Source organism: Mirounga angustirostris, unplaced genomic scaffold, assembly GCF_029215605.1.
Source record: "Mirounga angustirostris isolate CCGP_5_RB_7025 unplaced genomic scaffold, mMirAng1.0.hap1 SCAF_5, whole genome shotgun sequence".
NCBI lineage: Eukaryota > Metazoa > Chordata > Mammalia > Carnivora > Phocidae > Mirounga > Mirounga angustirostris.
This window is the reverse complement of record NW_026991713.1, coordinates 33,780,640-33,797,111: the sequence shown is the minus strand read 5'-3', so window position 1 is coordinate 33,797,111 and position 16,472 is coordinate 33,780,640. Positions and strand designations below refer to the sequence as shown.

Sequence of the window (16,472 nt, the reverse complement as noted above, 5' to 3'; positions counted from 1 at the left end):
ATTAATTTTATTGAATTTTAGCAGGCTGATTTAATTGACTAGTATTTTATTAAAAAATGAGTACACGTAAAATTATGTTTCCTGCCTTCTTTTTTTAAAAAGATTTTATTTATTTGAGGGAGATAGCGAGAGAGAGCACGAGTGGGGGTGGGGAGAAGGGAGAGAGAGAAGCAGACTCCCCCCTGAGCAGGGATCCTGATATGGGCTCGATCCCAGGACCCCAGGATTATGACCTGAGCCGAAGACAGACACTTAACTGACTGAGCCACCCAGGCGCCCCATTGATTTTTAATCTTTAAACAATTAAAATGAATTTTTAAGAAGAAATAAAACACTTTGCTATTCTAAAAATAATATAAAGAAAACACTGAATAATCAGGTAATTTCATTTTTTTAAAACATACTTTTCATGTGCCATTTGCTTATTGATTCACTTAATAAGCATCTATGCAAGGATTTGAATGCATGTGCTATAATTTTCTTTGGCATAACAACTGATAAAGTATGGCAATATTCTTCAAGATTAATCACATAAAACCCTTCCAACTATTAAATACTTTTATTTTTTTTCTTTCAACTTTTATTTAAATTCCAGTTAGTTAACATACAGTGTAATATTAGTTTCAGGTGTATAATACAGTGATTCAACACTTCCATACATTACCTGGTTCTCATCACAACAATACCCTCCTATATCCCCATCACCCATTTAACCCATCCCCCTGCCCACCTCCCCTCTAGCAACCTTCAGCTTGTTCTCTGTAGTTAAGAGTCTGTTTTATGGTTTGGTAACTATGAAATACTTTTAAAAAGCTAATGGCTGGTGCCTGGCTAGCTCAGTTAGTTGAGCATCCGACTCCTGACTTTGGCTCAGGTCATGATCTCGGGGTCCTGGGATCTAGCCCTGCATAGGCCTGGCTCCCTGCTTAGTGGGGAGTCTACTGGAAGATTCTCCCTTTATCACTCTCCCTCTGGCCCTCTTCCTGCTTGCATGCCCTCTTTCTCTCTTTAAAATAAAATAAATAAATCTTTAAAAAAAATAAAAAGCTAATGGCTTTAATTTTTTATTGAACCAGCAAAGATTACTTTTTACTTAGGCTTGTCAACTTTTTTTTTCTTTTTTTACTTTTGGCCTCAGTGTCAAACCAACAAAATTAAAAATGGTTAAATTCAGCTTCTCCTGTAATAACAGATGCTGCATAGGGCAGAATGCAGAGTATCACAGTAGCTAATCTTGTTTTTCCTAGTCTTTATTCTTCTGGAAGTTGTCAGTATGAATGGTGATTTCTTTTCTGAAAGTTATGTTAAAAAGTTTGATATGCTGAAACTTATATGTCTTCCCTAATGCAAAAATTTTTTAAAATGTATTGAAAGTGGCTCTAACACTTCCTAATTTATAATTCATTAATTTATTTAATCAATTGCTTTTGCTCTGTAGGGGAGGAAAAATAGCTTTTACTTCTATCCTTCTAAGTTCTCAGCTGGAATCCCTGTCATAAAAGGTAGATTAATAAGAGAAAAGCATAGAAATGTACTATATGCTGGCTAATTGAACATAATAATAAAAAATAAAACAGAAAAAAGAAATGTATTTAATATAAGTTTTACATGACATGGGAGTCTTCATAAAGAAATTAAGACCTGTAGAAATAGTTAAACCTGAGCACTTTTATATTAGGTTTGATGAAAAGTAGAAGGTCGTGGAAAATACAGTTAGGGCAAAGAGTATGAGCTAAGCACAGTAAACTAGGGTAAATTTAGCAAGTCCTGTTTATTCAGATTCTTCTTGTCATCCCTTCATCTTCAGATAAGAATGCTTCTTTTCTCTAAGTTACTGGCCCATTTCTCTCCTTCAGATTTGAAGGTTTTCCATCCCATTTTTACTTATGTGCCTATAGTTAAGCCAAAAAGTTCTTATTTTTAAATAATACCTTACATATTTCATGTTTACAAAAATAGTTTATGAGGACCTCTCACCTACAACTGTGTTTTTATGGATACTAAACATGTTTTCTTTTCTCTTCTTAATAGTATGGCAGCTATGGTAATCCAGGCATACTGGCGTGGTTACATCGTACGCAGACATATTCATTTCCCCTCAAGGCTACGTACTACTGCAATAGGACCCCTGATATCCCAGCCAAATTACTGCATCAAGAATAAAACTGTTTTAAAGAAAGAAAAAAGAGAAAACACTGTGAATATCCAAGAACAGAGGGAGAAGGCTGCTATTCTTATTCAGGTTAGTTTTAATCTTTTGGTGAAATAGTCCTGAGAGATGTATTTCTCATCTTTCACTGGGTTATTCTGTATAACAGACAACTGCCAAATCTTAGTGGTTTAAACTACTGGATTTATTTCTTACTCAGGCGATTTGTAGGCTGCAGATTGGCTGTGCCTGTGCTTAGTATCTAGGCTGAAGGAGTAGTCTATAATTTAGAAATACTAGTCTCACGATCAATCATGAGATCACACAATCATATTTATTTATTTATTTATTTATTTTTAAGATTTTATTTATTTATTTGACAGAGAGAGACATAGCGAGAGCAGGAACACAAGCAGGCGGAGTGGGAGAGGGCGAAGCAGGCTTCCTGCCAAGCAGGGAGCCCGATGTGGGACTCGATCCCAGGACCCTGGGATCATGACCTGAGCTGAAGGCAGACGCTTAACGACTGAGCCACCCAGGCGCCCCACACAATCATATTTAAACCTTCTGCCCAGATATGTCATTTGCCACATCTGCTAACATTTGATTAGCCATAACAACTCTTACTTGGCCTAATCTATAGCACTTTTTAGAAATGTGTTTAAAAATCTACTAAAATAATTGTTAAAGGCCTTCAAATACACGTTCAAATTAAAAAATTAAAAAATTTTAATTTTAATTCAAATTAAAAATTCAGAAAGTGAGTAGTGAATAGACATGATTCACCCTCACCAAGATCAGATTTTGAAATGAAGTTCCAACATCACTGTTCATCCTTTTATTTATTTATTTGTCAAATATTTTTTAGAACCTATTATTTGTCAAGCACTGTTCTGGGCTCAGGAACCATAACTCTAAACAAACCATACAAGTTCTCTGCCCTCATGGAATTTACATACTGATGGAAGAGGCAGAACTAAATAAATACATAAATATAATATAAACTAAATAAGTACATAAAATAAGGTCTATGGAAATTCATGGTACTGTGCCTGAATTGAAAGATAGTAACCAAAAATTTAGTGTTTCCCTTTATTCATTCATTCAATAAATATTTCTTGATACAAAAATCTTACTAGCTTATATTCTATTGGAATGAGCAGTTAGTAAATAAGTATGTTAGATAGTGAAAGTCTTAAAAGGAAAAATAAAGTAGGAAAAGGTTAGGAGTATCAAGGGAAAGTTTTTCATTTCAGATATGATGGAGATGGAAGACCAGAAAAGGAGACATTACAGTGAGAGATTAAGCCATTGGATGTTGGGGAAGAACATTCCAGACCGTGGAATATCTGATTTAGGAGCAAACTGCAGTGTTTAAAGAGCAGCAAGAAGCCAGTATGACTGGACAGTGATAGAGGGGAGAAGGGTGACACAAATCATAAGTCATGGTAAAGACTTTGGCTTTTACTCTGAATGACATGGGAAGATATTACAGGAATCTGAGCAGTGGACTCACATGATCAAGTTTACTTTATGTTGTGATTATACTGTAGGAATGCAGGAGTAGAAGCAGAAAAATCATTTAGGAGCTATTGCAGTAATTCAGACAAGGGATAATGGTAGCAAGGATCAGAGTGTTGCAGTAGAAGTGGTAAGAAAATCACATTCCAGAATATATGTTGGTTTATTTTGAGGCATACATCCTTTGAAGGTAGAGCTGATGATACCAGTTCATGGGGATGTGCTATATGAAAGAGAGTGAGGAGTCATAGATGCCTCCAAGGCATTGGCATATGCAACTAGAAGAATAGCCTTAAAATTAAGTTGCTGGCTTTCACTATTAAAGCCATAGTTTTCTGGGGCGCCTGGGTGGCTCAGTCGTTAAGTGTCTGCCTTCAGCTCAGGTCGTGATCCCAGGGTCCTGGGATCGAGCCCTGCATTGGGCTCCCTGCTCTGCTGGAAGCCTGCTTCTCCCTCTCCCACTCCCCCTGCTCGTGTTCCCTCTCTCACTGTGTCTCTCTCTGTCAAATAAATAAAATCTTTAAAAAAAATAGATAAAACCATAGTTTTCAAAATTATCTTTGCTGTGGTTCTAATGAATATTAGAATTAGATTGAGTATTTCAGTTGAATTAATTCATCTGAACTGTACTCCTAAAGGCAATGCATAGGCAAAGGTGTTACTGATGCCTGAATGGTGGTGGGAGTCTGGGCAGGACAATGGATTTAAGCAAACTCTGAAGAAAAGAAGGAACCCCAGTTACTATCTCAAAATATTATTCTGCTACATGAAGAATGAATATATCATGTAGACCAAACTCCCTACTGTTATCAGTTGTTATACTTTTTTCAGCTTGCCAAACCTCACATTCTCCTCTTCTTCCAAGCATACAGCCTGGCTAGATATCCCACCTTCCCTTGCACTTTAACATGGCCCCTTTTCTGAGTCCCAGTCAATACAATATGAATGAAAGATACATGCACCACTTCCATATCTGGCTCATTAAACGTGCCACAGACATTCCTTCATACTCTTTATCCTTTCTGGTTGGTTGAAATGAAGGCAGTTTCTGAGGCATCATTCGAAGCTGTCTGTTGGGATTATAGAGTCGGCGAAGTCTGGATACCTGAATCACTTTATGTTAAAGTGCTGCCCCCTTGTCTTTTTCAGCCTCTCAGTGTTTGTTAGGTGATTAAGAAATAAGCTATTGTTTTTTGAGATATTATACCTTTTTGGATATTTTTGTTATTGTACTTAGCTTACCCCAACTAATATAAAGGATGTAGGATACACCTTGAGACATAGATAGGGTTCATTGTAAATATGTAAGAGAATAGAATTCTCATATTTAAATATAGTGGAATATACATAATATAAACTAAATAAGTACATAAAATAAGGTCTGTGGAAATTCATGGTACTGTGCCTGAATTGAAGATAGTAACCAAAAATTTAGTCTTTCCCTTTATTTGTTCGTTCAGTAAATATTTCTTGATACAAAATTATATATAAAGGATGGTAGAAATAAAAGAACCTAGAATTTCACATTACTGGAATAATAAGAAGTTGTAGTGAAACTGGACTACCATAACACCTGGAAAATATAGGACAAACATGGCTGGAAATGTGTGAAGGATTTTAACAGGGAACAAATTATATTGGTATGTTCTGGATGTGGGACTTGATAGTAGTTGAGGAAAAAAGATGCCAGATTGCCTGGCCAGGGAATTAATTTGAATGTGTGAGAAAGATGAATTAATTGTAGACAGATTACTGGGGAAAAGTTGAAACCTTGACAGAAACAAATAAGCTAGAAGAAGTATCTGAACATATTGTATATTACTATTATTTCTCATAAACCAATAGAGATGGCTGGAACTTGAATTCTTGACCCTATTACAGATTCAGGAGGGAAGTATCCATATATGTCACACCGGAAAGACACACATTTTGTATTGCATTCTAGAGCTTTGTAGAAGTCCTATCCCTGATGAGTGGAGTTGGATCCATTGTGAACCACAGCAAGCCAATCCTTGTTGAAGGCCTGGATTAAAGTGTTCCCTTTAGACCCTCTTTTCCCTAGGTCTGCACATCACCTTGATATCTTCTATAACCAACTCTTTATAACCGACCCACCTCTCCCTACTCATCACCAGATTTTTTGAAATAAATCCCAGATATCATTTTTTATAGATATTTCAGTATGAATTTCTATAAGACCTATTGTTTTAAGTATAACTATAATACATTACTAATCTAAAAATTGAAAATTATTCTTCAATATCACCAAATATCAATATTCAAATTTCTTTGTTTTATAAATGTTTGTTTACAGATTTTTCTTGATCAAAATATAAATAAGGTCATTACTTTGCCTTCAGTTTAAATGTTAAGTCTTGGGGCACCTGGGTGGCTCAGTTGTTAAGTGTCTGCCTTCGGCTCAGGTCATGATCCCAAGGTCCTGGGATTGAGCCCCGCATCGGGCTCCCTGCTCAGCAGAGAGCCCGCTTCTCCTTCTCCCTCTGCCTGCCACTCTTCCTACTTGTGCTCTCTCTCTATCTCTGTTAAATAAATAAATAAAAATCTTAAAAAATAAGTAAATAAATGTTAAGTCTTGTAAATATATAGTAACCCCTCTCTTTTTTCCTCGCAATTTATTTTTTAAGGAAACCAGGTCTTCTATAGTTTTCTACTTTCTGAATTTTGCCAGATGCATACCCATGGTATCACTTACATATTTCTTGCTCCCTTGTTTTCTGTCAGCTGACAGTAGGTTCTAAAATGTCATATGATTTGGGTTTAGTTTTTTATCAAGAATACTTCATAAGTGGTGGTATGTATTACAGTGAGGAGGTACATAATGTCTAGTCACTTCTCTTTTCAGAATACTAGTGACCATTGATAATCATTGCCTACATCAATTCGTGTATTAACAGTTTGTAAAATATTGATACTCTACATATAATTTCTTCATTTATTAACTAAAATATGTCAGTAAAGAGAAACTTAGTTTAACTATTTAGTTACCTTGAGGTACAGCTCATTCTGGAAAGGTAGGTTAAATGCTTGATGCCATTTTACCAATTTTAAGATTAATGAGCTTTCCTAGCATCCTTCAGAGGTCACCATAATATGTTCTATCATAATGTACACATGAATTTTTATATATGATGTATTTAATTCCATTGCAGTTTCATTCTTATTGATGCTCAAATTGTCCCTTGTTTGGCCAAGTTAGCTTCAAGTTAAGCTTTTGTGACACAGTTCATTGGTTTTTAAAATTTCCCTTGCTTTTTAATGTGCCATGATGTTTCAGGTTCATTTTGTATACATTTTGCCCCAGGTCTAAACTCAGTCATTGCTCTGAAGATCTTTGATTCCTTTAGTGGGAATATTTAGAGGCCAGTCTGGGTTTTAGGAATGCATTAGGATTTTAGGAGTGTTGTTGCTATTGCTATGGTCATTGTTTTTAAAATTTTTTCACTGTAGTGATGAGCTTACAAAATACATATTTTTTTAATTTTTTTATTTATTTTTTATTTTTTATTTTTTATTTTTTTATTTTTTAAAGATTATTTATTTATTTATTTGAGAGAGAGAATGAGAAAGAGAGAGAGAGCATGAGAAGGGGGAGGGTCAGAGGGAGAAGCAGACTCCCTGCTGAGCAGGGAGCCTGATGTGGGACTCGATCCTGGGACTCCAGGATCATGACCTGAGCCGAAGGCAGTCGCTTAACCAACTGAGCCACCCAGGCGCCTTTTTTATTTTTTTTAAAGATTTTATTTATTTATTTGAGAGAGAGAGTGAGAGAGAGAAAGAGCACAAGAGGGGGGAGCGGGAGAGGGAGAAGCAGACTCCCTGCTGAGCAGGGAGCCTGATGCGGGACTCGATCCTGGGACTCCAGGATCATGACCTGAGCCGAAAGCAGTCGCTTAACCAACTGAGCCACCCAGGCGCCCACAAATACATATTTTTAAGAAAAAATTTACCCTTGGGTTCATACTGATATTTTAAAATTCAATTTAGGACTATAGGATTTTTACTTATTTGATTTTATATTTACATCTCTTTTCTTCTATGGAAAGTTCTGGTTCCAATAAATGACATTAACATCTTTTTTTTTTCTCCTTTTCTCTTCCGCTTCTGTGTGTATGTGTGTGTCTCTGTGTGTCTGTGCCTGTGTTTACATGCACATACATAGTGGAAATAAACAAGGACTATACAAATGAGAAAATAAACAAACTAAGCTATTTATTCAGAGAGTGCTATAACAAGGGAGTCAGCCACCATCACTTGCCTTTGGCATAAGCTCAAAGGCAGGGAGGAGAGTAGGAAATTTTTAGAGTGGAAAAAGAAAGAGAGAGAGGGAGAGAGGTCTCCAGATATAGTCTAATTGGAGGTTTTTGGTACGGGGAAGGTAGAAAGCGGGCAGCTAGAAGTAGGGCGTATTCTGTGATTAGTTGGGAAGCATATTTGCCTATCTCTGGTTGGTCCTGAGTTAGAAGTAAGGACAAAAATAAGGAGGCTGACAGTCATTGATTGACCAAGTCTTAACCATTCTTGGCTAATTGTTGCCGAGGTTGTGGTTTAGCTTTCTAGGTTGGTTGCTGCAGAGGTTGTGAGTGACTTCTATTGTTGTATATGATCTGGCTATTGTCTTATATATTCCACTTCTCAATATATATTTTTTCTGTAATAACAATACCAATATTATTACTAACAATATGAATATGAAAACATGTTGAAGGTATCTTTTGTAATGAAATTTGTCTTTTGAGTATATTTCACTAGGAAGATAGTCAAATAAATCTATTTTAAAGTCACTTTAGATAAATTCTGTGTATGTATGCCCATAGTATGAAACATATCTTTCTATTTCTTCAAGAATTCCTTTTATTTCATATTTGTTTATTTTATGACTATCTTAAGCATGTGCACAGTTCCAAAGTCAAATCTAAGAAAGGTATATTCAGAGAAGTCTGGCTTCTATAGCTGAATCTTCTATTTTCTACCTCTATCCTTAATAATTTTTAAAATTAATTTTGCAAGTTACACTTTTACTTTATAAATATTAGCAAACATATACATATATATTTAAATATATATTTATATAATTTATGTTTATTATATATTTATATACAGTCTTTCATAGATAAATGGTAGCATGTAATACACACTTATTTCTATCTTGGTTTTTTTTGCACTTAATGTATCCTGGAGCTCACTCCGTAGTACTTATTCTTTAACAGCTACATGTTCTTGGAGTTATAGTTAGAAAAGGTTTCTCTACTCCAACATTATTGAGAAATCTGAATGGTTTTAATTCTATTATTATGTGCTTAGTTTATTTTAAAATGAAATTAGTTAATAGTTATGGGCCAGGATAGTACCTCTCCAATATGGCCATTTGTATATGTTGAAATTTGCCTAAATGTGCGTTAGTTTATTTTATACATAATTATTTGAAAATCAGTAAAATTGGTTTTCCTTTGTATCTCTTTCTTCTTAGTTTAGAATGGGTCCTGGTGGAATTGTCAGATAATTGATTGGTTGACCTACATGTGCAGTTGAGGGAGTTTTAGAGATTCTTTTCTGCTTACCACAAGGAAAGTCTCCTGAGATTCAGAACTTTAGACACATGCAGTTGTTTAATTTATCTTACAGTTTTAAGTGTCACATAAAGTTCAAAAAACAAATTATTGAGCCATTAAACTAAGGTCTTAGATGTTTTATCTTCCTAATGGGATAACACAGAGAATCTGGTTTGTAGTTTGATCTATAACCTTGTATAACATGCTTTAAATTTTTGTTTAGGCAGTTTGGAAGGGCTTTCTTTTGAGAAAGAAACTGACAACAGCTTTAGAGGCTATTAAGAATGAAGAATCTGAAGAAGAATATGAAGAAATAAACTTAGAGGATTTTACATTTGATGAAGTAAGTACCAACTACAAAATATAAATATTGGTTTTAAAACTTTTTTAGCATACTACTTTGGAACTAAATCAGTTTCTAAGATTTTTATCCTCTTAACACTATGTTACAGATTTTTTTTTTAAACAACACTTGAAAAAGTATGCTTCTAATTTCTTAATATCTTTTCTATGTACTCTACAAGCATGTACAGTATGTAAACCTGGTCATAGAATATTTACAAGAGTTTTTGTGTGCTCTTTGACCAGATTTACACAATGTTTTGTTTATCAGTTATCCTTCATTAAATATAACTCTGAGCTTATTTATGCCCTGCTTAACAACATTTTGTAGTTCTTTGTTACCTAGGAAAATGAAAACATCCTCTTTAAATTGTTATTTAAGTATTCCATAGTAAGGTAGCACACTATCCAGACATCTATGCCACTTCTTTCCTGTGGCTTCCATATGCTCCAACCAAATTTGAGCACCATTTTATTGTATAAAGCACTTGCCTTTCACATTCTGGTTTTACTCCCTGTGCTTCCTCTTCTCTAGACCATTACATCCACATAAACACCACTCAGATGAAGATATAGAACATATGAACACCCCCAGACTTCCTCATGCCTCTCTAGTATTCACACCTCCATCATCATAGATTAGTTTTCCCTATTTTTGAACTTCCTATAAGTGGAATCATATAGTATGTACTCTTCTTTCATGTAATAATATGTCTGTGAGATTTATCTATGTTGTTGAGCATAGTTTAAATATACCACTCTTGGGACGCCTGGGTGGCTCAGTCGTTAAGCGTCTGCCTTCGGCTCAGGTCATGATCCCAGGGTCCTGGGATCGAGCCCCGCATCGGGCTCCCTGCTCCGCAGGAAGCCTGCTTCTCCCTCTCCCTCCCTCTGCTTGTGCTCTCTCTCTCTCTCTCTGACAAATAAATAAAAATCTTTAAAAAATAAATAAATAAATAAATAAATAAATAAATAAATAAATAAATATACCACTCTTTTGCAAATACCACTTTTTATCTATTATTTGAATATACCACTTTTTTTTTTTTTAAAGATTTTATTTATTTATTTGACAGAGAGAGACACAAGCAGGGGGAGGGGAGAGGGAGAAGCAGGCTTCCCGTGGAGCAGGGAGCCCGATGTGGGGCTCGATCCCAGGACCCTGAGATCATGACCTGAGCTGAAGGCAGACACTTAACGACTGAGCCACCCAGGCGCCCTTGAATATACCACTTTTTAAAAGTCTATACTACTATTGGAAGATATTTGTTGTTGAGTTATTGCTAGTATTGCCTATTATGACCAAATGCTATGAACATTCTTGTGCATGTCTTTTGATGTGCATATTCATACTTCTTTTAGGAATAGAATTTCTGAGCCTTAACGTTTACCTGTGTTTAGTAGATAGTGCCTAAAGATATTCCAAAGTGATTATATCAGTTTATAGTCCTATCAGCAGAATATGCGAGTTTCAGGGGAATTCTGTCTTCATTAACACTTTGTATTTTCATGTCTTTTTCTTCCATTCCAGTAAGTTTGTGGTGGCATCTTATTGTTTTAATTTGCATTTCTGTCATAATTAATAATGTTGAATACCTTTTAGTATGCTTACTGACCATTTAGTCACTTTGTGACATGATCAAGTGTTTGCATATTTTTCCATTGGGTTGTACATCTTCTTTTTTCTTATTGATTTGTAGAACTTCTTTAATATTCTGAATACTACTCTGTTTTCCCTTGCAAATATCCTCTCTAACCTCTGGGGCTTACCTTTTCAATGTCTTTATGGTTAATTTTAATGAACAGAACGTTTCTAATTTCAAATTTAAAAAAATTTTAACTGTTGTGGCATATAAGAAATCTTTGCTTACTCTTAGATCATTAAGGTATTCTAGAAACCTTATTAACTTTCAGCATTTAAGTCTGGATGCATCAAGAATTAATTTTTGTGTATAGTGTGAGGAAGGGGTCATGTTCCCTTGGGTCAAATGAATATAAATCAACTTGAAGAACTGCTATTTTTAGACTATTATCTTTTTAAATCCATGAACACAGACTGTCTTACCACTTATGTAAGCCATTTAAAATTTCTGTCGACAATGCTCTGTAGTTTTCTTCATAGTGGTCTTGTACATTTTTGGTTAGATTTGTTTCTAGATATTTTATGTTTTCTGATATTGTATTTATGTTTGTATGTGACTTTATATTCACCCACTTTGTTGAAATCACTTATTAATTTTAGTAGTTTATCTCTCAGGTCTTTTGTATTCTGTATATACAATCATGTCATCTGAGAATAATTACAATTTTCTTTCTTTTTTTCCAGTTCTTATGTCTTTTATTTATTTTTCTTGCCTTACTATTTCCAGTAAAGTGTTGAGTAGTGGTGATATTAGCAGACATCATTTCCTAGCTTCTGGTCTCTGAGAGAAAGCTTTCAATATTCCACCACTAAATAAGGTGTTTAACATAGGTTTCTTGTAGAAACTTTATATTTGATTAAGGAAGTTACCTTCCTTAACATATTTTTACCATTCCAAGAGATTAATATGATGATGACGATTTTATATATGAGTTGGATTTTATCAAATACTTTTTATGCATATAACATTGATTTTCAAACATTAAATCTCATATTCAAATAAATCAACTTAGCTATAATGTATTATCTTTTTTACATATCTCTGAATTTGATTTATTAATATTTGTTTGGGATTAGCATTTATATTCAAGAAGTTGGATCTGTAAATTTTCTTTTTTATAAAACTCCTAATCTAGATTTTGGTGCCAAGGTTATGTTGGCCTTATACATTTGATTGGGAAGTGTTTCCCCTCTTTCTGTTTTCTGGAAGAGTTTGATGTAAGATTGATTTTATTTGTTTCCTAAAAGTGTGTCTCAGCATATAATCTATTTGGAGAAATGTTCCATGTGCACTTAAAAGGAGTGTTAAATATATTGTTACTAAAATCTCAGTTACTTCAGGTTTATTAATTGTTGTTTTAAATTAGTGATTTTGGGGGGAGGAATTCTATCAGTTATTGACAGAAAAAATGCTAGAATTCTCTTACTATGATTGTGCGTTTTTCTAAATGAGCTTTTAGTTCTGTCAAATTTTGCCTCATTAGTACTTTGAAGCTACATTATTAGGGCATACATATTTTGTATAGTTAAAACATTGTATCGTAGACCCTTTCATCATAATAAAATTCCAGTCTTTAATACAGTTTCCCTCTTTAACTAAATGCCTTAGTGGCTACTTCCTCCAATATTCTCATACCTACAGCTTTCTTTTGGCTAATAATTTTATAGTAGTATATATTTTTCTAAACATTCCCATTCAATGTTTCTCTGTTTTATATTTAAAGTGTGACTCTAATAAGAGTATATGATTGGGTTTTGCTTATTATTATATTCTACTCTGCATTTTTTTAATTAACATATTCAGACAATTTTAATTTATTTTAGTAAGAGTATAATTAGGTTTATAAATACCATCTTTGTATTTGTTTTTTGTTTGGCCTATGTGTTCTATATTCCCTTTTAGTTTTTTATTGCCTTTTCTTGCATGAATCAAGTTTTTTGTTTGTTTGTTTTTCCTTTTTTCTCCCTTCATTACCTTGTTAGTTTGTGGTTGTTTTTCCATGTACTTCATTTCTCCCTACATTAACATGCTTCCATCTGGATTCATTTTCCTTTCTCTGATGGATTTTCTTTAGTAATTATTTAACTTCAGGTGAATCTTTTTTATTGCTTGAACATTTCTCTTTAAGTTTTGAAGGATATCTTCTCTAGGTATAGAATTCTAGGTAAAGTTTTGGTGTTTAAAGATGCTATCTCATTAGCTTCTGACTTTCATGGACTCTGTTGAAAAGTCAGTAATAAGTCTTATTTTTTCTTCTCTAAAGATATTATCATCCCACCCCCATTCCCCAGCCTACTTTTAAGGTTCATTTTCTGTGTTTGTTTTTCAGCAAAGGTGTGATTTTATTTGTATTTACTAAGCTATAGTAAGGAGGCCATATGGCTTCTTGAATCTGTGGTTTATGTCTTTCATCAGTTTTGGAAATTTCTTAGCCAGTTATTTCAAACATTTAATCTTTTTTATTATTTCTTTCCTTTGAGGTGAAGTGGTTCCAAAATGTATATGTTAGAATCTCGCACCATTTCACATGTGTCTCTTGGACTCTCTTTTGAATTGTTCTCTTTTTTTTGCTTCTGTGTTTTAATATGGATGTTTCCTACTGACCTATCTTGTAGTTTACTAATCATCTCTCTTGGGTTACCTAATCATGTTCAGCCTATATTTTGAATTCTTAATTTTAGTTATTCTATTTTTTAGTTCTAGAATTTTTACTTGATTATATATTGTAAATCCCAGTTATGTTGAAGTTTTCTATCACTTCCTGTATTTTCTTGAACATACCAAGTATGATATTTTCAAAGCTTTCTCAGTTAATTGCAACACCTGGATCACTTGTAGGTTTATTTCTATTGACTGTATATCTCTTGCATTTTGAGTCAGTCAATACTCTTTTTTAGCATTTAACCTTTGATTAAGTATCAGACATATTTGGAAAAAAGTGTAAAGACCCTGCAAGATGTTTTCTTTCTCTAAAGAGGATTGAATTTTAATCTTGCAGGCAGGTAGCATATGGGCAGAGATTCTTTTGAGGCTTATTTTCAAGCTTTATTAGGGCTGCTATATTTCTGGTTTCTCTTACAGGTTGAGCTAATATGGTTTCTCAACTAAAAGTGGCATGTTTACCAGATTACCCTCACCTTGTTTGTCCCTTAATTCTAATCCCTTTCTCCACAGCATCAAGTGACTGATGAAGTTTCTTCTTAGCTTTATAGCATTCCAGGTGTTCCTATTGTCCTTTGACTCTAGGTATCTCTCCTACACATATTGTACATGGAACTGGAAAACACCTGAAAGAAAATTTAATACATGATTTTGAGTTCACATTTTAAAATGTCAGAGGGTAGAGGTACTCAAACTAAATCCTGACCCATTGGTCATCCAACAGGTGTCAAATTACAAGAGTTTATCACACTAACACTTCTCTACCTGCAACTCTTCCCCTATTGGGATAAGCCCCTCTGGCACTTATGGGGTAAAGTAAAACATGTAATACATCAATTTCTACTCTACAATTCAGATATAGAAGCAACAACAACACTACACTGAATTAGCCTAAAAAATCCTACTCACAAGACAACTTTACCTCCTTCTTCCACTGTGAACCATGTCCAAACCCAATCAGTTGAATCAATGTGGCTCATACCATGTGAGTCCTGGGTATCATGGTGCCTTCCAACACAGGGGAAAACACTATCTCTATCTTCCCAGGGTGTTCGCTATATAAAGATCCTTGAAAAGATAGTCTGGAAAGAAAGCTGTCACAAGACATGAAGACATGGAGACCCATGGAGAATTGTCTCCCGGCATTAAGCACCTATTATTTATTACTAATAATGAACCTCGGAAACAGTGATGAATAAGACATTTTCTTGGGCTTTGAGTTCACAGTGCAAGGTGAATAACCTTTTTAAAAGAATTATTTTAGCAGAAGTTTTAATAAACTTAGGCCTCAATCTCCTTTAGGGGGGATTTTTGCCACCTTGCCATAAAATATCTGTAATAACAAATAAATATCCAAATAATAAATATGTTAAGTCTAATGTGGCATAGTGATCTACAGTTGCACTTTTATTTTGCACCTTTTAAATTATAAAGTAATTTTAGTTGATTCTTTTATTGACTTCATTTAACAAGGTTTATTTTTCTGTTACTTAATACTGTGTAGAAGCCAATATATAAAAAAACAATAAAGATATCTTTGAATTTAAACATTACAAGTCCTCTTATGATTCCCTAAACCTAGAGAAGATGAGAAAAGCTAATATAACATAAATATAGAAAACCACAACAGTCAAATTTGGATTTGTTTTTTGTCTCAGACCAAAGTAAAATTCAGTAAGTTTTCAGGAATAATTTTTGAGAAGGAGACAAATATATCAAGCTGGGCAACTTTCAGTTCTGGAGTTCATGTTTGATCCCTATCTAAAATTAACTTCACAGAATATTACATATTCCAGTACATTATGGGAAAATAAACAAATGCAATCTAAATTATAGGCAAAGAAAAAGACTAAAGTGACATTTTGTTTGATGAAAAGAGGTATGCATGGCATATAACAGCAATCTCCAACAATATGATCCACCATGCTTTTGCATTGAGCATGGAGGCTCAAATTTATTTATTTTTAAAGATTTTATTATTTATTTGAGAGAGAGAGAGCACAAGCCAGGGGAGGAGGGCAGAGGGAGAGGGAGGGATAATCTCTAGACTCCCTGCTGAGCCCAGAGCCCCACATGGGGCTCGATCCCAGGACTCTGAGATCATGACCTAAGCTGAAGTCAGGTCCTTAACCGACTGAGCCACCCAGGCACCCCAGAGGAGAGGGTTTAGAAAGTGAGATTTGAGATTCATAATGGGCCAAGGTTTCAAACTGTAAGGATTCTAAGACGCTCCAAAAGTTATCAGGAAGTATTAGAAAGAATTATTTTGGGGATAGTAAGAGGCAACTTGGGCAGAAGAGGAGGAAAGTGTTGGGACAGGGGAGGAGATAGTGAAGGGAGGAGGAAAGGCATCAAGTCATGGCTTTTAGCATTTCTAGGACTTGTTCAGTTTTCACTGACTTGTGACTTAGGGCAAGTCTGATCCTAATTTCATGCATCAAATGAAAGGATTACAGTAGATGGTCTGAAAAATTTTACATATACATACACAAATAAACATGGATGTTATTTGTAGCTTTTCTTCCTGATAGCTTTATATTCTAGATTCTCAAAGTTGAGTTGTAGAATAATGATTTCTTCTCTGGT

At 34.4% G+C, this 16,472-nt stretch overlaps 1 protein-coding gene across 1 annotated transcript in view; it reads left to right on the top strand.

The window, feature by feature from the left end:
* LRRIQ1 (leucine rich repeats and IQ motif containing 1) overlaps nucleotides 1-16,472 on the top strand; it is a 202,637-nt gene that overhangs the window by 91,940 nt on the left and 94,225 nt on the right. The window contains 2 exon segments of the mRNA XM_064590239.1: nucleotides 2,032-2,242; nucleotides 9,464-9,583. Coding sequence (XP_064446309.1) covers nucleotides 2,032-2,242; nucleotides 9,464-9,583 — 331 coding nt within the window.